The sequence below is a fragment of the Capsella rubella genome, unplaced genomic scaffold (assembly GCF_000375325.1).
Source record: "Capsella rubella cultivar Monte Gargano unplaced genomic scaffold, Caprub1_0 scaffold_2, whole genome shotgun sequence".
Classification (NCBI taxonomy): domain Eukaryota; kingdom Viridiplantae; phylum Streptophyta; class Magnoliopsida; order Brassicales; family Brassicaceae; genus Capsella; species Capsella rubella.
In genome coordinates, this window is record NW_006238922.1 from 1,123,115 (window position 1) to 1,147,692 (window position 24,578).

At 31.9% G+C, this 24,578-nt stretch overlaps 3 protein-coding genes across 7 annotated transcripts; 2 read left to right on the plus strand and 1 right to left on the minus strand.

Moving 5' to 3' along the window:
- Positions 1–6,380: 6,380 nt before the first annotated feature.
- On the minus strand, positions 6,381–9,661 carry LOC17895409 (O-fucosyltransferase 15). Its single transcript, XM_006300253.2, has 10 exons — positions 9,105–9,661; positions 8,636–8,728; positions 8,443–8,542; positions 8,287–8,348; positions 8,113–8,201; positions 7,880–8,000; positions 7,656–7,799; positions 7,243–7,580; positions 6,930–7,170; positions 6,381–6,818 (listed from the first exon to the last, which is right to left on the minus strand). Exons 1-10 carry the CDS (start codon positions 9,570–9,572, stop codon positions 6,510–6,512), a joined length of 1,965 nt encoding a protein of 654 aa, XP_006300315.2. The 5' UTR covers positions 9,573–9,661; the 3' UTR covers positions 6,381–6,509.
- A 1,907-nt stretch (positions 9,662–11,568) lies between these two features.
- Positions 11,569–15,310, plus strand: LOC17895696 (CSC1-like protein At1g62320). 2 transcript variants are annotated; one of them, XM_006300339.2, is made up of 11 exons: positions 11,569–11,824; positions 11,955–12,311; positions 12,488–12,779; positions 12,888–12,989; positions 13,072–13,191; positions 13,260–13,340; positions 13,448–13,788; positions 13,880–14,125; positions 14,208–14,532; positions 14,635–14,868; positions 14,961–15,310. In XM_006300339.2, the coding sequence occupies exons 2-11, from the start codon at positions 11,998–12,000 to the stop codon at positions 15,228–15,230; spliced, it is 2,325 nt and encodes a 774-aa protein (XP_006300401.1). In that variant the 5' UTR covers positions 11,569–11,824; positions 11,955–11,997; the 3' UTR covers positions 15,231–15,310. The 2 variants fall into 2 exon arrangements, with proteins under 2 accessions (XP_006300401.1, XP_023643265.1); XM_023787497.1 differs by having other exon boundaries at positions 11,569–11,698.
- Positions 15,311–16,496: 1,186 nt separating this feature from the next.
- LOC17895764 (lysine-specific demethylase JMJ25) lies at positions 16,497–23,766 on the plus strand. Of its 4 annotated transcripts, none has more exons than XM_006301597.2 (12): positions 16,497–16,754; positions 17,096–17,718; positions 17,800–17,912; positions 17,993–18,092; positions 18,179–18,311; positions 18,397–18,460; positions 18,535–19,567; positions 19,647–19,940; positions 20,013–20,085; positions 20,175–20,260; positions 20,353–20,472; positions 23,588–23,766. In XM_006301597.2, exons 2-12 carry the CDS (start codon positions 17,098–17,100, stop codon positions 23,672–23,674), a joined length of 2,724 nt encoding a protein of 907 aa, XP_006301659.2. In that variant the 5' UTR covers positions 16,497–16,754; positions 17,096–17,097; the 3' UTR covers positions 23,675–23,766. The 4 variants fall into 4 exon arrangements, with proteins under 4 accessions (XP_006301659.2, XP_023643798.1, XP_023643797.1 ...); XM_023788030.1 differs by lacking the exon at positions 23,588–23,766 and adding an exon at positions 21,927–22,350 and having other exon boundaries at positions 17,092–17,718; XM_023788029.1 differs by lacking the exon at positions 23,588–23,766 and adding an exon at positions 21,596–21,923 and having other exon boundaries at positions 17,092–17,718.
- The last annotated feature ends 812 nt before the right edge of the window (positions 23,767–24,578 follow it).

Consider the following 24,578-nt stretch of genomic DNA (forward strand, 5'->3'; position numbering starts at 1 on the left):
TCTTTGAAGTGTAAATCAGTCTCTCATTTTATAAGATGCGCAGTAGAATGGTAGTTATACACCTAATCTTCTAGCTAACTTTAACTTTAAACAGCAATGATTTATATAGTTTTCATGTAATTTAGATATGTAATTATAGGACTACCCCGCGCAATAGTGCAAGATAAAATTTATTAAATATTAAATTTGTATGTATTGTCAAATATGAACATTTGATAGGAAATTATTTGTTGTATAGTACATTGCATTGCGAGAAGAAGAATATATTACACTTATTAATATATTTTTTATTTGGATATAAAATGAATAATTTGAAAACTTTGTAACAGAAATTAGTATTTTTATATCCAAATAAAAAGTATATTAATAAGTTGGATATATTCATGAGTTGCGTTGTGGTGAACATTTTTAGGAAAGCCAATAACAGATCTATCTAGTAGTTAGTAGAAATAATAATGAATAATAGATTTATCTAGTATAAGTATTATTTTTTTTGTACCTGCTAGATAGATCTATCATCCGATTGACGATTTTGATTTAGTTACTGGTTTAAATTACGAGAACTGATAACAGATTTATCTAGTAGCTAGTAATAGAAAAAAAAAAGAAAAAAAAAAAAAAAAGAGCAGATATTTCTATTAAGCAAAATGATGACGATTCTGGAACTCCTTGTTCTTAATGGGTGATGAAGAAAAGTTTATGAAACACTTTGACGACGAGAATCTTTTTTTCTTACTGTTCAAGGTATTTGGTTCATTTAAATAGTTATGATTACACTAAAACGAACATTATTTTATAAATGTATTTGGATGAGGCATTTGGATAAAAAACGAATAAGTTTAATTTTCAAAGTAGATTCTGTTTACATAATAAATATTTAGAAAATAGGTAAGAGCCTCGCGAGCCTCGCGAGCCGGACTTCCAGAGATGAGACATAGCTATATTACATTAATCTAAACGAGGAAACGATAATTATCCATAACATATGGTATGAGAATTGAATGTCACATCAAAATATATTAAACTAGTTTAGTACCCGTCCGATGTACGGGTTATCTTTATTTAAAATTATAATTTATTATAATTTATAAAAAATAATTTCCAGATTTTTTTTAAAAAAAAATAAGAAAAATTATTTTCATTTCGAAAGAAATTTTACTTGGTTTGAAATATCAAATACACGTGTATATATATATATATATCTTAAAATTCGTTATTAAACGTTAATTATAAACATCTAGTAATGTCAAACTGACAATCACCAAACATTTGGGAGCTATTTGGGAGCTATTCACCATTATTCATACCATTTTGTAAAAATGTTTCTTTCTTAACTTTCAATTTTTTTTAAATCATTCTCAGATTATGAAAATTAATTAATTATTATTTAATATGATAGTAAAGTTCTTTCAAATTAACATCAATCTAAAATAAGATGTAAAATACAAATATAGTCATTTGTAAATATGTTCATATAAACAACGCAAATAAACATAAAGATTCTAAACTAAATTATAGCATCGTTGAGGAAAACATTAAAAAATCTTTCAAATAAAATTTTTAAAAAACTAAATATATATTTTTAAAAATATTTTAAAATTATTATATTACGAATAATATTGAACTTTTGTTATCTTTAATTTAAGCTAAAAATATTATTTTCGAAAATCTTTTATTCACCCTTATGTTTTAGACAATGAAATTGCTGAATGGCATAATACATTCATACATAAATTAAAAATTAAACAAATATAACATATTATAAAATAAAAAATCATGAATGAAAATATTTATTTAGTTAAACTCAAAATCTATTTTATTTGTAAAATGTAAATCCTAATTCTCTTTGATGAACCTAAACTGATAAATAACCTTGTTTAATTGTAAAACATAAACCTCACTCCTCTTTATAAACCCAAACTAATAAATAATCTCGTTTAATTCTAAAATCTAAACTATAATGCGCATTTATAAACTCAAATAACCATATAACCCTTATAATTGTAAAACCTACAACTGACAAAACCAAAAATTAGGTTAATAATTGAAATAGAATTTTTAGAAATACCTTTTTTGGTGTACCCCTTTTTAAAAATACACCAAGTTTCTATCCATTTTTGAAAATATCATTTTTGGTGTACCCCTTTTTAAAAATACACAAAGTCTCTATCCATTTATATAAGGACTAATAGGATATTTAGTACATTTTGAGAAGTTAATTGGGGAAGTGATACATTTACTATTCAAAATTGGCAAAGTAGTACATTCGTGAGATAGAGAATTTGTGAGATAGAGAATTTGTGAGATAGAAAAAGAAGGAGAAAAAAAATGACAAGGGAGGGCATTTTTGTTGTTTCCCGATTTTCGTTTTTTTTTTTGTTTTTTGTTTTTTTTTATTTTATTCTTTTAAATATTCTTACCCCAACATTCTAATAACTAAAAATTCTTGGTTTTGTAATTTTTTTTCAAACTTTTTTTTGATTCACAAAAATCTATGTTTTTTCTCTATAATTTGATATGCATTTTGCTTAGTATAATTTAAATACATTTCATATGTATATATTTTTTTGTACATTTTAGCATATGTACAGACGTATTTGTACAATTTAGTATATGTATAGACGTTTGTGTACACTTGATTAGATGTACAGAGTATATGTATAGACGTATTTGTACAATTTAGTATATGTACAGACGTTTGTGTACACTTGATTAGATGTATAGAGTACCCCGTACAGCTTACTATATGTACGCATGTATAAAAAATTACACATTTTTATCTGTACAACTACTATGATATATGAATTTATGCATATTTATGTACATATTCGTACACTAATATGTTGTACGGATGTTATTGTGTAATATTTTTATTATTGTACAAATATATGTTTTTACACTTCTGTACATAAAATATGATGTACGAATTATATTATATAATCATTATATAATGGAATAATTTGAGAAATAGACAGTTTTTGAAACATAATTGTATAAATAGTACAATTACTATTTACAATTAGCAAAATCCACATTTTTACTATGCTATTTTATTTCTTTGCCTTGTCAATCCTCACCAAAACATCTTATTTACAAAAATGCCATTAATATATAATTAAATTATATTTTTCTTTCCTCTCAGATTTTTAATTAATATTTTTTTTTTCTTTTTTCTTTTTAATTACATTCTCCCTTCAATCTAAAAACTAAAATACTAGTCAATGAATTTTTATTTTTTTACAAGTTTCAAATATATAAAAATCTATGTTTTTTTCTCTATTATATGATATGCATTTTGTTTGAAGATTTTATTTGATAATAACAAATAATTTTCATTAATTTTAGATATGTACAATTTACTAAGTGTACAGATCTTATCCGTACAACTTAAAACGTGTACATATGTACATCTGTACAACTTAATAAGTGTACAAATATTAGTATACAAGTCGCAAACGATTGTACACGTATTTGTACAATAGGATATATGTACAAATACAATTGTACAGATCAAACTGTATATTTATTATATGTACAGAAAAATGTATGTATAAAAACTATATACAATGATATATGTATAGATATAATTGTATGTATATTGACTATTATATTGTATTATACATGTATTTGTACAATATGATATATATGTACAAATACAATTGTACAGATCAAACTATACACATATTATATGTACAAATGAATTGTACGGATGCCTTTTGTACATCTACCCTTTTGTAATTTACCACAACTACACTATACCCCACTTTCTCATCTATATCACACATTCTCTATCTCACATAGTGGACCCATTGTCTATTTATCCAATTTTGAATAGTAAATGTACTATATCACAAATTAAGTTTTGAAAATGTACTATAATGCTAATTTTCCCTATAATAATTATTCTAATGGCATACTTGTAAATAATATGTTTTTTGAGTGTTTAAAGGTCAACAAAATAGTAGCAAATAGTGATAATGTACTAGTTTCCTAATTGTAAATAGTGATTGTACTAGTTCTATAATTAAGTTTCAAAAATGTATTATTTCTCCAACACACCCTTTATATAAATACCCTTTTTAAAATATGAAAAAATTGTAAACTTTTATATAGTTTATAAGGTATATCTAGATCATCATTACTACTGGAAGAATCAATACAAATATTTATAAAGTTTTAAAATGTTCTAAACGGAATTTATAAGACTTATATAAAGTTTTATAAAGTTTACAAAGTTTTTATATGGTTTTTAAATAATTTTTGAAAGGTTTTTAAAAGGTATTTATACGGTATTTATGAAATATATATATAAATTTACACACATATAAAGATAATTTGTGTATATATATATAAACTTACACATATTTTTATTTATAAATATCAAATTTTTTTAATTTTTAATTTATCAAAAATACCCTCTTTCCAATACCACTTTTTAAACAATACCCATATTTCAAACTTTATCAAAAAACCACTAAAAATGTTGAAATTTATCCAAATATATGTGCAAACTTATAAATATACACACAAATTACCTTTATATATGTATAAATTTTCATATAATTTTCATAAATAACGTAAAATAACTTATAAATACCTTTTAAAAACTTTTTCAAAACCTTATAAACCCTTTTAAAAACCATTTATAAACCTTACAAAACTTGTAAAAACGATTTAAAACCTTTTAGAACATTATAAAGTATTTGTATCCAATTTCCAAGTAGTAGTTATTATATAGAAGTACCTTATAAACAATATAAAAGTTTATAATTTTTCATATTTAAACAGGAATATTTTTAAAAATGGATAGATAAATGGGGTATTTTTGAAAAGGGGTACACCAAAAGGGGTATTTCTTAAAAATTCTCTTTATTTTTATAATTATTCTATATATTTTATTTTCTTAATGTTGTTTAGAAATTCTAATTTACAAAGATAAACCATAATTCTCATTTATCATTTATATACCCAAACCCACAAATCACCTGTTTTAATTGTAAATTAAAGTGTAGACCTTAGTCCTCTTATGTAAACAGAAACCGACATATATTCTTGTTAATTATATATTTTAAATCCCTATCTTATTAATACACAAAATTGACATAACTGAAATTAGATTATTTGTTTAATTTTATTAATAATTTTTAATATATATAATTATTTATAATAATCTTTTAATATATTTCCTTTTTCGATAGGGTTAATAATATTTTTATTTTATCCAAATATTAAAAAAATTAGTTACGACACGTGTCAATATCTTATCGTTTATAATTGACACGTGTCACGATCCTGTTAATGGCTGACTTTGAAAACCAAGGTTTATATAATAAGATTATATATTTTCTGATTTTATGTTTTATATATATATTTTTTTTCATATGGAACAATTTTAAAATTTAACATATTAGTAATTTACTTTATATTTAGTTTATTTCATTTAATAATGTTTTATTTTAATTTTCAATTTTATGGAATATAGTTAATTTTTTATTTTGTTTATTAGTTTAACATATGTGTTGTATTGGAAACAAATAGTTAAATTCATATTGGAAACTTTTAAAGAAATATTATTTTTATTTTTACCTTTTTATATGTTTATAAAAAATAAGAATTCATGTTTTGGTCCGACCTATCTCACTTATGTTAGAAATTTTTTTGAGACATAAATTAGATAGAATTATATTCTCAAAATTTCTTACTTTTTGTTTTATTCCCGTTAAATCCCATTATATTTAGGGTCACATTGTGTAAATATAATCATATATATATTTTAAACATTCACTAAAAATTATAATCTATTATTTATATATTTGTTAGTATAATCGATAATTAGTAAGTTTTTTTAACTCTTAATCAATTATCTTTTTTAGTTTTATAATGTATAATATAAAAAAAGACCTTTCATATTCATTTTGGAAAAACTTTTTTACATAGGTTTAAATATTAAAATTAAATGATAAAATGGTATAATTAATTTTAAAAATTAAATAATAAAATGAGGTGGATGATGATGTGGTTTAAGGAGAAGAGAGAAAAAGTTAACTTTATATATATAGAATCTCTTGTTTGAACTTTTTTTATTCAATTTTTCTAAATTAACTCTTTTCAATTTTCTGTTATTTTTTAAAAAATTGCATATTAACTAACAATAAAAGTTCCTTTGTTGAAATAAATTGTATATTTATGGCAAAAACAAAAAGAAAAAAAAAAGATTATGAACCACTGGAAACCAATGAGTTAAGAACCAATGAGATTGGAGCTGGTTTAGGTGTTTCATCGAAACCTGGTTATTGAAACCAGATACGATGTTGTATGATTTGGTCAGTGGCCCAAATCGAATGTTTTTTTTTATATATATTTTATGAGACTTATTACGATTAGCATTAAGCTCAACTGTAATACCAATAATAAGACCACTAGACTGTGTAGCCGCTACAAAAACATCATACGAAATATGATGACAAACAGAACTGATCAGCCGCAATATGTTTGAACAAAGAATGGAATCAATCTTCATTACACATACATTCTTTACATCTTGGGTAACGGTAAACGCTGCGACCCGTTGGTCTAACCAATACATGTTTGGTCTGCCTAACCGTTTTTCTCACTCTCTGCTCGAACACTTTCCACTCTATAGTATTGTTCTTCAGCAATATGTCCGAGAACCTCCGTTTGTTCGGTCTTATCGTCGGCATTTTCCCTGCTCCGTAATATATCCGGTAACCCGATACCAGAGACGATAACTGACTCCCTGAGTCCGTCATCGCAAAGGCGTCCGATGCAGCACATGCAATGAAATCGAGAACAGCTAGCTACACAACCGGAAGAAAGCAAAAGATTATAAATCTTGCAGCTCAGTTTGGATGGAAAAGTTCATCGATAAACCGAAAAAGCCGTTAGTTTACGCGGATTTTTCATTTTACCTGAGATGAGAAATTTCTGAAAGGCTGTAGCTCTGTTTCAGAGAGTACATTCTCTTTGGTGACTAGATTCGGATAGAGACTCGTTAAAGCGGCTAACCGTTTATTCCCACCGTATATATTAGCACCGGCCACGAAAACACGGGTCTTTCGATTAAAACCGAGACCTGCAAGCATAAGCACAGCTTCTTCAGGTGACAACGGGCAAAGCCCTTCTATTCTCAGATCGTCCGGAGATGGCATTCTGCAAATAAAAAGCATTGTGTGTAACAAAACTGCTATGATTAAAAAAATTAAAGAGAGGAAAGGAACACACTTTTTCGTCTTTGTTAGATTTGCTAGCGTTGGAAAATGCTTTTCCCGGTAAGCATCAAGTTCTGTCTTTTCTGCATCGCCTCCTCCGAAATAACATAGAGAATGAGCCACCATATCGATTTCAAACCTGAGATGGACTGCTAGATACTTAGAAGCCTTATGGAGAGGACCTGCCTTCTTGTCCAATATAAAGGACGCATATTTTGGACCAACAAGATACGGATCAACCGGTGCGAGGTGTGATCCGCTATCTCGTAATCTCCTAACAAGAACCGCAGCCATTTCTTGTATCTTTGGAACGAAGTTTAGCGCATGAAAATTACATCTACACCGCAGCCTCTACTCCCCCAAAAAAAGTTGGATCATTACGAGGCAGAGATCGATATGCACGGTGCTAAAGGAAAAGTCTTTTACCTGTAACTCAAACGGTATCGGGTCAAAGGCCAAACGGTTTCCGAATCCAAAGAAATGGACAACTCTGTTCTTGAGTAGAAGAGGTAGAATGTGCTTCATATAAAATCCTGGCTTGGCTTCTTTCACAACATCCATATCCGTAACCTTAGAACAAAATAAATAAATGTCAATCTCTCAAAATATGAACCACTTTTGAAATTAAACGCGGTATAAGGAAAACTCACAAGGCTGCCAATGGCTTCAAGGTCTAGAGACTGAAGCTCTTTTGGTAGTTTCTTTACAATCCGTATATCGGGAGAGAGATACTTAATAAAATGTTCCACCTGATAGATATCTCCAAACTGACTATAAAAGCATACATACCAAATCAAGAATGTCAGAATTTCGACCATGACATAAAGAAAGCATCAATAATCAGAGAATGAGATAGAGAACCGAGGGACCTTACAATAGTTACCTTGCATCGGTCCAGACATCACTGAACATGAATTTGGGAACAACGAGTGTTGCATTGAGCATCCGAGCAACAACGACGATGTTACAAACCTGTTTTAATAATATCCCCGTGAAATCCAACACTTAGTGAATTAAAGAGCGGGACAAAGTGATGTGTGAAGCTATCACAACTTACAGCAACTCTCTGTTGGTTGATCCCACCATTCGCAGTTACCATTATATATCCATTTTTCCCATCTACACAAAAAAAAGAAGAACAACAAAATCAGGAAAACTTATAAATACCGAATTAGCACGAGAAGTAAACTCATTGAGAGTTAAAGTAAGAGACCACTAGGCTTCCAGGAACGTTGATCAGCACAAGGCTTCCAAGCCAAAGCTTGATCCTTCGGTTCTCGCCATAGCTCTTTCGGCTCAAGCTTATTTTGCCCCTAACGAAAACAATGTGGCGGTAAGTAGGATTTTCGGTTTAATATTCGAAAAAGACGAAAGCGGAAACTATATTTAACAAATAGTAGTAATACCTCAGCCAAAGCATGAGAAGCATAAGCCAACAGTCTACCATATGTTCCATTATATTTCTTCTTTGGTTTCCCCATCTTTTTCTTCTCTCCATGCTACCAAATCACAACATCAATTCCAAATGCAAATACCATGTAATGTACATTACATAACTTACCACTTCCCAGAATAAATTTCATTCTAACAAAATCTTAAACATGTAATAGAATTCTAACTTCGTAGTTTCCTAACAATTTTTTTTAGTTACATTACCATTTACTAGTACTACCACAGTTTCATATCATGCTTCATCTAGCAATCTCCGACATTATCATTCTCTGTTCCCTAACCATTTGGATAAGATTAAAGATCCCATTTTTTAACTATATTTGGGGATTTTAAATTGATTTGACAAGAAACAGACTGTTAAAAAGTTAAAAATCTCAAAAAATAAATTTGACCAATCACATTATTTTCAACTAATTTACCTACCTGTACAGACGCCGACACTTTAACGGACACCCGTTTCACACTCGGGTTCGGATCCGGGATTACTTTCGGGTTCGGTTTCGGGTCAAGCTTCGGTTTTTTGGAGAACCCTCTTCGTAGCCAAGCTCGACCTTCATGGAGCTGAGAGAGCATGAACCAATTAACAAAAATGAAGAAAGCCACAAGCCCGATCACACACGCGGCGGTTTTGGCCGTTCGGATTCGTTTCCTCTTCGCTCTCTTAACCGGATTTTTCAAACTCCGGTTCGGATCTCCGTTGATCAAAGACAAAACCGACCCGATAAAATTCGACCCGGTGTTACGAATCTGGTCTCCAGCTACTTCTGAGAACCGGGTTGGACCAAGACGTGTCGGTGATTGAACCGGAGAAGCTCCTCCTCCACCTCCTCCATGGATCAGATCTTGGACTCGAGTCTCTGGTTTCTCTTCGTCAGGTCTCTCCGTAGCCATCTTAACTAACACAGAGCTCACTCTTTCTCTCTCTCTCTCTCTCTCTTTTTTTCCGGTGAGAGAATGATTTGTTGAATTTAACGAAGCTAAGTGAAGAAAGAGAGAAGAGTAGTGTTTTTGTCTGAACGTAATTATTTAGTTTTGTTTTAATCCTTGAGATTGACGCTGTTATTAATTTAAGATTCCTGTCCTTTTAACTTATTTAATTAATTTTTACCTTTTAGGATTATTTACGAAACTATATATTTTTAATGTAAATTTTGATATAAAATTATCTCAAATCCATATAAAATAATTAAAAATCATTTTAAATTTAAAAGATATAAGAAAATTGAACATATTTTTCTTAATTTAGGTGAAAGGTATCAATTAATTATAACTCTTATTGGAAACAGATTATTATCATTTTCTTGAAATTAACGGTTCATAAGATAACTTATAACACAGATTAATTTTCTTGATTATTAAATTATCAGTACTTTTTTTTAATTAAGTGTGGTATAAAGTTGGATTAGCTCCGAGTCCTACCAACTAGGTAATTAATAAATTTGATTAACTGACGATCAGTGTTTTAATATTTTCTACAGCTTGGTGAAAGCTATATTTATGAAACTTGTAAAGTGTAATCGATGAGTTCAATTATGTCTCAGAACATAAATAAAGAAACTAATCAGTGTCAAAATACAAAAATAGTTGCAAAGCATGTGTTAGTAATATTGGGCTTTTATGGATATATGGGCCAATAACATGTGACTATGTGGGCCTTTTAAATACGCTTTCTGCATATCAGAGATATATGTTTTCATTTGGGGGCCTAGACATCTGTTTTTGGTAATATACATTATTATTGAATTAATTAGATTTAATTTTATATTTTTGATCAAAGTTAAGAACTTATTAATTTCTTTTTGTCAGGCCCTTATCTGTTTTTATTAAAGAAATCATAGCACATGCATATAATTATTAATTCACTTTTCTTCAAAATAATTAAGTTAACTATTTTATATCGTATTCATACTATCTTTTTGTGTGTTAAATAATATTAATGTATTATACATATTTTGATAAAAGGTTTACCTTTCGGACATGATTACTAATAAGAGTGTTATAAAAAACTTCAATTTGATACAATACAATGTAGTCCTAACGCACGTCTTTAGATATTTTTTGTGATACAGTATGTACACTCACTGTGAGGTGGTCATTTAAATTTTAAAATAAAATAAAAAAAACAAATAAGAGGAATAATATAGCTAGATTTACATTGATTTGGACGTATGAATAAGTAATTCATATTGGGAATAATATAAAATGTAATAATGTATAGTCATTCATACTGATATTTTTTGAAAAATATGATTGTAAAATATAACCGTCAACGTGATGGCACGCTATTTCGCAAAACGCGAATAAAATGAGAGGAAAAATTGTTGCCAAGGAAAAAAAAGAAAAGAAAACGACGTCGGAGAGCTAGAAGTTACCGTTACGTTCTCACGTGGCATTTGCATCAAGGTTACTGATTAATGATTTTTTTATTTTGTTGTAAAAGATTAATGATTATGACGAACAAAATCACAAGTTCCAATCCGATGTCTAATGTCGACAATTAACAAAAATACATTTAGGTTCATTATGTAATTATTATATAAGCTTTTTTTTGATAATTAATTTGAGTCAACTATGAAGTCATTATCTTATTTTGGCAACAAAGTCAGATTTGTAAATTGTTTAAGTAATTTTAAAACACAACTTAGGTTATTCTAGAACTACATAAAAATAATTATTTTCAACTCTTTAGAATAAGTCTCTGAATTAGATAGCTGACCAACAACATTAAGGTTTAAAAGGTTCAAACATTTTTTTTTCATCTGTCCGTGTGTTTTCAGCGTTTTGAATCAACAAAAACGGCATGATGTTTCTTCTCTTCCCTTGCCTATTTGTTTGCTGTTAACAAATTACAGAATCGATCTCTCTGTTTTTTCGATACTCTGTTTTTTTCTTCTTCTCATCTCTCTGTTTCTAATTTCAGAGGAAGGAGGAGAAGAGAAAAGCTAAAGACTTTTCCAATGCGATGAAGCTTCTATACAATCATCGCATGTTCTCACTTTCACCAATCTGATTTCTGGGTTCGTCTCATATAGTTTTCTTAATTTGTTTTCCTTTTTTAATCTGATCGCAGAGAAAAAGTTAAATTTTTATTTTGGTCAACCACCAAAGACTAAAACTTTTTTTGGGTAATGGGTTTCTAAAAGGTGAGATTTTTCGATTCAAAGTGTTGAACTTTCTTGATATCATACAACATCTTATTACTTGATCTTTGAATCTAAAACCCTCAGGGCACTGTTTTATTAATTTTTATAGGGTTCTTAAATATTTTTGCAGGTGAAGAGAGAATTTTGAGGGGTTTATACATTAGTTTGATGATATGGCGACATTATCAGATATTGGATTAGCAGCAGCGATCAACATTCTAAGTGCATTGATATTTCTTTTGCTATTTGCGATCTTGAGGATCCAACCATTCAATGATAGGGTTTATTTCCCTAAATGGTACTTGAAAGGTGTTCGAAGCAACCCGCTGACTTCGGGTGCTTTCGTGAGCAAGGTCGTGAATTTGGACTTTCGATCTTATATACGGTTTTTGAATTGGATGCCTGCCGCTTTGAAGATGCCAGAGCCTGAACTTATTGATCATGCTGGTTTGGATTCTGCTGTCTATTTGAGGATTTACATGATCGGGTAAAACATAAATGTTCAAAGTTATTTTGTTTATTGCATATAATGTGCATTTAGATACTCTATTGATGTGTAGTTTGTGTTTTGTTTGAGAATTAACAGTTCATTAAGCATTGATCTTGAGAATACTAATAATAGTTATGTTCTTTGTTTGTCATGTTTTTTTCTTTCTAAAATAGGCTAAAGATCTTTGTCCCGATCGCATTACTTTCATGGTCAGTTTTGGTACCTGTCAATTGGACAAGTGATGGATTGCAGCTAGCAAAACTTCGTAATGTGACATCGAGTAATATCGATAAGCTTTCGATTTCAAATGTTGAACGTGGATCAGACAGGTTTTGGGCGCATCTTGTGATGGCTTATGCATTCACATTCTGGACTTGCTATGTTCTAATGAGGGAATACGAGAAAATAGCTGCAATGCGGTTATCATTTCTTCAATCCGAGAAGCGGCGTGCTGATCAGTTCACCGTAAATATGTTTCTTTTCATTTATATATAATCTCTATGCTCTTTGGTCTTAGCATTAGATATATATGATAAAGGTTATCATTTTTATAAAGTTGTTTGCATTTGACAGGTGCTGGTTAGAAACGTACCACCAGACTCAGACGAGTCAATTAGCGAAAACGTTCAGCATTTCTTTCTGGTTAACCACCCGGACCATTATCTTACACATCAGGTTAGATCATAGCCCTCAAGAAATGAATCTTTAATTCGGGTTGTAGCTATTTTCTCAGTTAAGTCTTTGAACATATATCTAGGTGGTGTACAATGCAAATGAATTGGCTAAATTGGTAGCGGACAAGCAAAAAATGCAGAATTGGTTTGATTATTACCAATTGAAGTATACAAGAAACAAGGAACAAAGACCAAGATTAAAGGTAAATACACTTGGAGAAACCCGAAAAGCCGAAACACATATGTGTTCTAACTCTGTTTTATCTCGCAGTTGGGATTTCTCGGGCTATGGGGAAAGAAAGTAGATGCAATGGATCATTACACAGCTGAGATCGATAAATTAACCGAGCAAGTAAGTATTGTTACCTCTGCGGTTTTCGGTTAATGAAATAATATAGAGATCAATTGGTTACTAAATGTTTTGGCGTGTAACTATCTAATCATATGATGTTTTCACAGATAATGGAGGAAAGGAAGAGAGTAAAGAAAGATGACAAGAATGTAATGCCAGCAGCTTTTGTATCATTTAAAACACGTTGGGGTGCTGCGGTCTGCGCGCAGACACAACAGACGAAGAATCCAACAGAATGGTTAACCGAATGGGCTCCTGAGGCAAGAGAAATCTTCTGGCCAAATCTTGCGATGCCTTACGTATCTCTCACCATAAGGAGATTTATAATGCACATTGCGTTTTTCTTCCTCACCTTCTTCTTCATCATTCCAATCGCCTTTGTGCAATCCTTAGCGAGTATTGAAGGTATCCAGAAATCAGCTTCATTCCTCAATCCCATCATTGAAAAGTAGGTAACGTGTGCTCGAGTTTTTTTTTTGCTTACTGGTTCACCTGAGGACATGCTTGATTCAGTTCCATCAAAATCTTTGTGTGTGCAGCAAGTTTATGAAATCGTTGATCCAAGGTTTTCTTCCCGGTATTGTCTTGAAGCTCTTCTTGATATTCCTGCCAACAATTCTAATGATCATGTCGAAATTCGAAGGGTTTATTTCGATATCATCGTTAGAGAGAAGAGCGGCTTTTCGATATTATATATTCAACCTAGTGAATGTTTTCCTCGGTAGCATAATCACTGGATCTGCATTTGAACAACTTGATTCTTTTCTTAAACAATCCGCAAACGAGTAAGCTCCATCACTTTACACACTCAGCACTTTCACTCTCTCCAAACTCTGTTCTCATCTTTTACATTCTTGGTTTTTTTAGCATCCCCCGGACAGTTGGAGTAGCGATACCGATAAAAGCAACATTCTTTATAACGTATATCATGGTGGACGGTTGGGCGGGTGTGGCTGGAGAGATTCTTAGGCTGAAACCACTCGTCATCTTCCATTTAAAGAACTTCTTCTTGGTGAAAACTGAAAAGGATAGAGAAGAAGCTATGGATCCGGGACAAATCGATTTCTACGCTACCGAGCCTCGGATTCAGCTCTACTTTCTCCTTGGCCTTGTATATGCTCCTGTCACGCCTGTTCTACTTCCTTTCATCATCTTCTTCTTTGGTTTTGCCTACCTCATCTTTCGTCATCAGGTATATAAAGAAAAACACGTTATCTTGTTTTTTATGTTAACTAAGTTGTACATTTGATGTTCTTGGTTAATAATCTAACTATATAAACCGGTTTATTTGCAGATTATAAATGTGTACAATCAGGAGTATGAGAGCGCGGCTGCGTTCTGGCCTGACGTTCATGGACGTATAATAACAGCATTGATCATTTCACAAATCCTTTTGTTGGGTTTAATGAGCACCAAAGGAAAGGTTCAGTCCACACCTTTCCTCCTTGTTCTATCGATACTCACTTTCGGTTTTCATCGGATTTGCAAAGGCCGGTACGAATCCGCATTTGTCATTAATCCTTTGCAGGTTAGTACCAATATCGAAAATTCTCGGTTAACCGGTTTTTTGGATTCATAATGTGTGTTGTTTGATTAACCTCTGTGAGTACCGGTTTACAGGAAGCTATGATTAAGGATACATTGGAACGAGCAAGAGAACCAAACTTGAATCTTAAAGGGTTTCTTCAAAATGCATATATTCATCCGGTTTTCAAAGACGAGGAATATGAAGAAGATGACCAGTTTGAGAGATTAACCGAGGATTCAGATGATGAAGATTGTGTTGTTGTACCGACCAAACGTCAAAAACCCCGGAGAACTAGTGGTGGTTCGTCGCAATCACTGCCTTTTAATCGATTTGATACGGATAAGGCTAAACCGAAGCCTTGATGATTAAAAAAATTTGCTAAACCGGATTGTTTTTTGTTTACGGTATAGAAGAAACAGAACCAATACGTTTTTGTATATTTGTATGCTCTATTCATTGTTTTGTTTGAGTTTGTTGATTGTTGACTGTATAAAAAAAACAAAATTTCCGAATAAAATCGATTTTGTAAAACTCTATGCATGATTGGTAAGTCTGACGAACCTCTTGTTACTTTTTTGATGTTTAAAACGTATTATTCTGACTTTTACAATAAAATAAAAAGTAAAATAAAATACATATTATTCTGACACACCAGTACCACAAGCATGAAGCATCTTTGGCTTTGGTCAGGACTTGTACCTATTGTGCGTGTTTTAAGGTTGTGAGAATCCAGAAACCAAGATAAGTAAAAAACAAATCTATGTGAAAAAAAAAGTGTAGTTTAATGAATCAAGAGGCCCTATATATCAATTGCCAGTTTTTGCGATAGAGTTAAAAGAGTTTAATTATTATCGGGCTAGATTTTTCGTATTTTTCATTGATTTTATACATAAATTATATAATGTCACGAAAGTCCAGAAATGCTAATAAAAAGTCCAGAAAGACTCAAAGACAGACTAAAGAGGAAGTAAATTCCAATAAATTAATAAAATCATTTTAAAGATTTTTGTTGAATAAAGTAAGAATAACAATAAATCAATTTATTTTTTTAATAAAAAATCTCTCTTTAAATGCTAATAAAAAATTCAGAAAGACTCAAAAACTGACTAGAGTGGAAATAACTCCGGAGAAATCAATAAAATCATTTTAAAGATTTTTGTTGAATAAAGTAAAAAATAACAATAAATCCAAATGTGTTTTATATAAAAAATCTCTCTTTAAATGCTAATAAGAAATTCAGAAAGACCCAAAGACCGACTAAAGTGGAAGTAAATCCCTAGGATTTTTTAAGATTTTTTTTTGAATAAAGTAAGAAATAACAATAAATCATTTATTTTATATAAAAAATCTCTCTTAAATGCTAATAACAAATCCAAAAAGACTCAAAAACCGACTAAAGTGGAAGTAAATCCCGAGAAAATAATAAAATCATTTTTAAGTTTTTTGTTGAATAAAAGTAATGCTTATTCATAATTCAAATATGAGTAAATAAATACATAAAAAGTCATAAAGTGAAAAAATCTCTCCTTTCTTCAGACAGATGAAGAAACCGAGTGATTCGGTGAAAGGTACTTATCCCCTGCCACACGGTTATTTTATCACTTACGCTCCACGAGTCTAATACATATCCTTAAAACTATTTTAACGGTGAGATTAGGTTCAATTTATATTTCTTTCCTTTTCCTCTATTGGAAATAAAATTATACTTTTTTTTTGGTTTGCTTAATATGAAAAAGGAAAGCTAACTTTGAGAATCCAAACTTTTTTTTTCTTCTCTCTGAAATTAGTAAAATCTTGTGTGTAAGTACCTGGAATCTAAGGTTTAGATTCTTCATCTTCGCTGGAGATTCGTCGTTGCAGAGTTTGTCCTTCGAGCTTTTTTGGAGGTAACAATCTAGTTATGATCCTCATCACGAATTCGAATTCTATACTTGATTTTGGTTTTTCAGGAATCGTTGTTGTTGTTGTTGTTGTTGTATCATTTTGATCGGATTGGATTTTTAAAACAATGTTCGTCTTTGGATTTGTATATGTTTGTTTTAATTTTGATCAATTGGTTTAACAATGTTTTATTGCGAATTGTGTGATTGTGATCGAAGAACTTGTGCATGTTCACTCAAAATCAAACACAGTATAGAGTCGTTTTGTGTATATTTGTGATACTTTGTTTGATTTTTCAATTTTTTTTGGGATTTTTTTTGGGATTTTTCTTTATTTCCCTAGCTAGCAATGGAGTTTGGTGATGCTGGTATCGAGGGAACTCTTTCCTGGACGATTAGGAAGAAGAGGAGTTTGAAACCGTTTAAGTCTAGAGGTTTTAGCAGTTGTAGAGGTGATAGTGATGGTTTAGTGGTTGAAAGGAATATGAAAAGAAGGATAAAGACCTGCAAAGTAGGAGCGAGTTGTGATGAAGTTGAAGTGATTCCTAAATCTGATGAGAAAGAGCCATGTCCAGAAGATGATGATTGTACATTAGGTGACTGGATGCGAAGGAAAATTTTGGAAAGGGGAGATAAGCGCAAAGAAAACGTTGTTGAAGTTAGGCATAAGATAAATTCAGGGAAACATTTTGATGATGATGATTGTACAGTAGCCAATAGGCTTAACAGTAGGAAAAAGAGGGGCAGACGCCAAGTGGAACTTGAAGAAGAAGAGGAATGGGAAGAACAACTTCACCTGTGTGAATTGATGAGGGCGATATCGTCAAGTAGGAGAACCCACAATTTATGTTCCATTGGTCAAGAAAATGTAATTGTTGTTGGTCCTTCTCATTCACGTTCGCCAATTTCTGATGTATCAGATCCCCTTCTCAAAAACGGGGTATCTTTTGACTTCACAAACATGAAGCAGGTAAACATGTCTTTGTATTGGATGAAAGAAGATATATAAATGTGTTACTGTACTATAATATATATATTTTTGTGTTGGCAGGAACCGAAGGAAGGCCGAGTTTGCCATCAATGCTTGAAAGGGGGAAGGATAACTATTCTGATGTGCAGTGCATGTGAAGAGAAGATGTATTGTCTTCCGTGTGTAAGAAAATGGTTAGTTTCTGTCCTAAATCTATACTATATATCTGTATCTCGTTACAATATATCCTTACTCTATTATTAATTTGTTGTAGGTATCCACATCTATCTAAGGATGATGTTGTTGCTAAATGTCCTTTCTGCTGTAAAAATTGTAATTGCAGCAAATGCTTGCATTCGAATGGTATAATCGAGGTATGATGAGGTTATTTCTAGGAATCCATTTGTAGAAGATTTGGTAGTTTTAGGTTAACTGGTATTTGTGTTTTCTGACTTTATAGACATCCAAGAGGGAACTCTCGAATTCTGAAAGACGCCATCATCTCCAGTACTTGATTACATTGATGCTTCCGTTTCTGAGTAAATTATCTGAATCCCAGAACAAAGAGATTGAAATGGAAGCAAAGGTTCAAGGTATGAAACATACACTACTATGAGTCTATGACATAGTTTTTGTTACTAAATGTGATATTTTTGCTAACACGAACTGTTTCCGTAGGAGTACTGCCTTCTGAAGTTGACATAACTAAGGCAGAAAGCTACGCTGATGAACGTGTATACTGGTAAGGATGCACACCTAAGTTTCAATATTTTAAATTTCTCGAGGATCTTACTAAAATTTTCATCTGTGTTGCAGTGATCATTGTGCAACTTCGATTGTTGACTTGCATCGAAGCTGCCCAAAGTGCTCTTTTGAACTTTGTTTGAAGTGCTGTCAAGAGATTCGTGAAGGATCACTTTCTGAACGCCCTGAAATGATGCTACACTATCCTGATAAAGGATACGGATATATGTATGGTTTAGATGTTGCGGAATCGAGCTCCTCTGTCACTTATGAAGACAAAGAAACTGACCCATCCAAAACTAAGTGGAGCCTTGGTGATGATGGAAGCATCACTTGTGCACCAGAAAAGCTTGGTGGTTGTGGTGATTGTGTGTTAGAGCTTACGCGGATCCTACCACAGACATGGATGTCAGACTTGGAGCACAAAGCAGAGACTGTCTTGGCATCACACAATATTAGCCCCAGAATGTTGAACTATGTGTGTTCTCCTTTGGAGACTGAGATGACAAGGAAAGCAGCTTCGAGGACAATATCAAATGACAACTATCTTTTCTGTCCTAAATCTCTTGATGTCTTGAAGGAAGAAGAGCTTGTACATTTTCAAGAGCATTGGGCAAAAGGTGAACCAGTAATTGTTAAGAACGTTCTTGATAACACACCTGGTTTAAGCTGGGAACCGATGGTTATGTGGCGGGCATTATGCGAAAATGTGAATTCACCTGAAAGTTCTGAAATGTCCCAAGTCAGAGCAATGGATTGTTTAAGTAATTGTGAGGTGGAGATCAATCCTCGTCACTTCTTTGAAGGTTACAACAACGGAAGAACATATTGTAATTACTGGCCTGCGATGTTAAAGCTAAAGGACTGGCCTCCTTCTGATAAGTTTGAAGACCTTTTACCTCGTCACTGTGACGAGTTCATATCCGCACTACCTTTTCAAGAATACAGCGATCCTAGATCAGGGATTCTTAACATTGCAGCAAAGCTTCCTGAAGGAGTTATCAAACCAGATTTGGGTCCAAAAACTTACATCGCCTATGGGATTCCTTATGAGCTCGGTAGAGGGGATTCAGTCACTAAGCTTCACTGTGATATGTCAGACGCGGTAAAAAATTTCATTTAGTTTGTTTCATTTCTTGTTTTTGGTTTTAATTGTCCAAAGACTCACTTTTCAATTCATGTAGGTGAATATTTTGACACATACTGCTGAAGTAACCCTAAGTCAAGAACAGATATCCGCAATCAAAACCATGAAACAGAAACAAAAGGAACAGAACAAGTTTGAAGAACATGGCACTAAAGACTGTAGCGAAATGGAAGAAGAAATGAACTTGCTAAAGATTCCGGGGACTGAGAATGGCGAAAAGGGCAGTGCTCTTTGGGATATATTTCGGAGAGAAGATGTTGCTAAGTTAGAAGAGTATTTAAGAAAGCATTGCAAAGAATTTAGGCACACATATTGTTGTCCAGTTACAAAGGTAAACAAAACACTCACATCTTGCCACATTATTGAATTTACTTTCCGGTTACTGATGATTTCTTCTTTTCAGGTTTACCATCCAATACATGACCAAACATGCTATTTAACCGAAGAGCACAAAAGAAAACTCAAGGCAGAGTTTGGTATGTAACCTGTTTACTTGGGGATGATGTTTTTGAGTCAGTCGTTTGAGTCAATATTGACAAGTTATAAGTTTTGTTCGAAACTGTAGGGATCGAGCCATGGTCTTTTGTGCAAAATCTAGGTGAAGCAGTGTTTATTCCTGCGGGCTGTCCGCATCAAGTTCGGAATCTAAAGGTAAACTGAATGGTTTTGCTTCTTTTTCTACTCTTACAGTTTGTTGTGTATCGAAAAATCTAATACAAGTTTTGTCTTTGTGATTGGGACAGTCGTGTACAAAAGTTGCAGTTGACTTTGTGTCACCGGAGAACATCCATGAGTGTATGCGTCTGACTGAAGAGTTTCGCCAACTTCCAAAGAACCACAAGGCCAGAGAGGACAAACTTGAGGTAATTCTTCTATCTAATTACTATTTCGTTTTGGTTGTTTTCTTTTTTTTGGATATTTGAATATGAGAATTAAGAGAATTGACCAAAGAAAAAAGAAAAAAAAAAGGAGTTTGGGCATTGTAACCAAAACCAACTCATAAATCAAACTAAAAATGACAAAACTTTGATTTTTTTCCTATTATGTCTATATATATAAAGATTGACTTTAAATATTAAATTTGAACCAAAAAACAAAATCAAATATGAAGAAAACACATTAATTTTTATATATATCTTATATATTAAGATAGAGTTTAAATAATTTATCAACAAACTAAAACATTTAATCAAAATATTGGATATATTTTAGGATAAAATATCCTACATCGTAAGCTGTGAGATAGATTTATGTCCTAGTGATCTTTCACGAAAATTATAATAATGAAAAAACGTAGTTTCTATTAGAATAAAATATCCCACATCGGAAGCTGGATTTGAAAACCCAACACTAGCAACCTAGGATATCTAATAGATGGGAGATAGACTTATGTCCTGGTCTTTCACCAAAATACTAAATAATAAATAACACGTAGATTCTTTTAGCATAAAACATCCCACATCGGAAGTTGGATAAGGATTCTGACAGTATATAAGATTATATGGACTTCTCCGCTAATTTCCAATTGGTTGGAAGGCCATAATCTAATATAGGATCAGCGTCCGATCCATGTGTTGTCCAGCCCAAGCCACTATCTATTCGTCCCAAATTTGATTTACCGATCTTTGCCCGAAAGTGTCGAATGATCATTGATTAAATAACAAATGATCTAAATGCCATTCTACCTCACAAGGTAATGACGGGTTATCGGATCTAATTGATAACCTAACCTTATTTAAGGTTTTATTGTTTTTCTTCCTCTTCTAAATAAGCTTTCAATATATGTTTGTTTGTCTGTTTGTTTCCACGAAAGCGTTTCTGTCTGTTTTTAGTGTGTATATTCACAAATCTAGTTTATCTAGTTAGGAGTTTAGGTACTGCATTAGTACTTAGGGTGTAAGATTGAGATCCAATGGATCATACGATCAATCTCGTTGGCCAAATGATATAACACTATTACGTGGTGGGGTTGTTGGTACGTATAAGGGCTTCAATTTATTCTCAAGGATCAATAAATTGAAGATAATGGAAGAAAATTCAACAATGGGAGAGCAAGTCTAGATAATGGTGGAAATATCTCGAGATGATGATGCTTCCTCGGGTCATGATCATAATCTTAACCCTAGGGAGAGGAACCTCAAGTTCGTGGAAACAAAACTACTTAATGTTTTGATATATGTTTTACCTACTTTTATTTGCTTATGTGTAAATTCTTTGTACGTGTATAGGAAAGACAGGCTAAAGCTTTCGATTAACGTCGAAATATTTGGTTGGTGATCTTAGATCTTGTATGATGGAAAATATTTTGATTTCACAGACTTAGGTTTGGTTACCGTAGATTGATGATCCTAGATCTTGGATGATACCGGAAGGTCCAAAATTCATGTTTTGGTGGAAACATGGCTGCTCAATAGCATCTGAATACGAGGTGTAATAAGCTTAGATATTCTTTGATGACTATCGCGGTTTCCACTTACAACAATGAGATTCCTATTCGCGGAAAGAAATTGGATGAGTTGCCAGTGGATGGTCTGTACATGTTTGGTGGGTGGTCTTTACATGTGGTGGTCCGTCATGCTTTGAAGTTTCCTAAACTACTAGAAAAAATGTTCACAAAGTTAAAGCTGATAATTAAGCAATTTAACTATTGTAGACAAGAACATATCGGGTCCATAGTCTGAGGCTCTGAGCACTGCAGATTCCTAGATATTAAAAAAGAAGTGATTGAATGATTGATGAAACTGCGGATCCTTAACTATCCAAAGAAAGAAATGATTGAAAGTTTGACGTTATTATCCAAATAATAAGAGCTATTGGTTGGGACACCAAATCAAACAATCCAAAGAACGAAAACCATCTGAAACTCCAGGGAGGAGCCATTATTTGTTCATTGATTTCTATATCCATATAGGACTTAAGAATATGCATTAATTTCGAAATCATTATGAATTTTGAAATAATATGATTTATCAACAAATTTGAATCTTTCTATATTTTTCCCAATTCATTTAAAATAGAATGTGGATTTTTAAATCCAACGATAAATCTTTGACTGAATATATACATGATTATTACTACTATTAAGAATTAATGAATAACGCTACTTTTAGGTTTTCACGCTTTGAGTACGGTTCTGAAGGTTGTTGATTTGATCATGTGTGTCTGGATCTGCTCGTTTACGAAAACATCATTTCTAATTGTCTTTTTAAATAAGTTGGGAGATAGATTTATGTCATGGTGATTTTCACCAAAATAATAATAATGAAAACACGTAGTTTCTATAGAATAAAATATCCCACATCGGAAGCTGTGAGATAGACTTATGTCCTTGTGATCTTTCACGAAAATTATAATAATGAAAACACGTACTTTCTATTAGAATAAAATATCCCACATCGGAAGCTGGATTTGAAAACCCAACAGTAGCAACCTGGGATATCTAATAGCTAGGAGATAGACTTATGTCCCGATCTTTCACCAAAATACTAAATAATGAAGAACACGTAGATTCTTTTAGGATAGAACATCCCACATCGGAAGCTGGAAAACGATTCTGACACTATATAAGATTATATGGACTTCTCCGCTAATTTCCAATTGGTTGGAAAACCATAATCTAATATAGTATCAGAGTCCGATCCATGTGTTGTCCAGCCCAAACCACTATCTATTCGTCCCAAATTTGATTAACCGATCTTTGCCCGAAAGTGTCGAATGATCATTGATTAAATAACAATTGATTTTGCTTTGGATTTCCAAAACGATTAAAATACATGAATTAAGAAATTCCTTGCATTTGTTTTTTTGGTGAAATAAACTATATATACCTAAATCATCAAGCTAGAGAATGAACTCAGAAAAACTGAGCTAAAAAAAAAGTTTACACCCAAGAAGATCAATAGGCTAGGATTCTCTCTCCTTTGTTTTATATCCACTGGTCTGACCATTTTATGGTTTTTGTTTATACTTGTGTAACAGATCAAGAAGATGGTTATCTATGCAATGGACCAAGTGCTCAAAGAACTTGAATCATTGCCGGAAGAGAACCAACCGATGCTCCAATAATTGAAGACTGCTGTTTCTGTAAATCTCCCGACCTAATTAGCTATATCAGGTCCTTTGTTGTGCATTAATCTGCGTACAATTCTCAGGTTCTATATAGGTAATAGACTAAAAAATCCATGGAGATAACCAAGACTTAATCTGCATTTGGCATTTTGTAATGGATATCTATTTTTAGGGGAGGGGGTATAGACTTTGCTTTTGAAATTGAAGGATAATTTGTGTTTGCGACTAGTACTTTTATATATTGATTTAAATTATTTAGCATCCCAGTTGTTACGAAGGTTATGTACGTACACATAATACATAGCATGCATCAAATCACATAAACGCATCGGCATGTTAAACATAATATAACAAGTAAGAGGACTCGACTAAGTATCAAATCTACCTAAGGGTTGCCACACAACAAAATCCATCAACGTAAAAAGAAAAATTCACACTAACACAATCAAGTTGATGTCTAAGTCTTTAAAGAAATCATCAAATATTTATACAACGATAACTATTCAAATTCACACTAACACAATCAAGTTGATGTCTAAGTTTTTTGAAGATATAGTTTCCGACTAGAGCTTCTAACTTAGTTATTTGTACTAGTGTAGGTGTGTCACACCACAAGAAAACATAGTAAAATCCTATGAAAAATTTAGGCTTTTATTTTAAACAGGAGATTTGTTAGATCAGAATCAGCTTCAAACACACAAACATAACCCAAGAACTGATTATCTATAAACAACAGTGTATTATTAGATCTATAAAAGTTTCATAAGTTATGTTTTAATTCTACATGGATTCATCCCACCTAATAAATCACACATATATATATAAACAAGAGAATGGGAAGAGTAACCTTTTTTGGTGAAAAGTATGATCTACTTTTCTTCTTGCAAAACTTGTTTATATC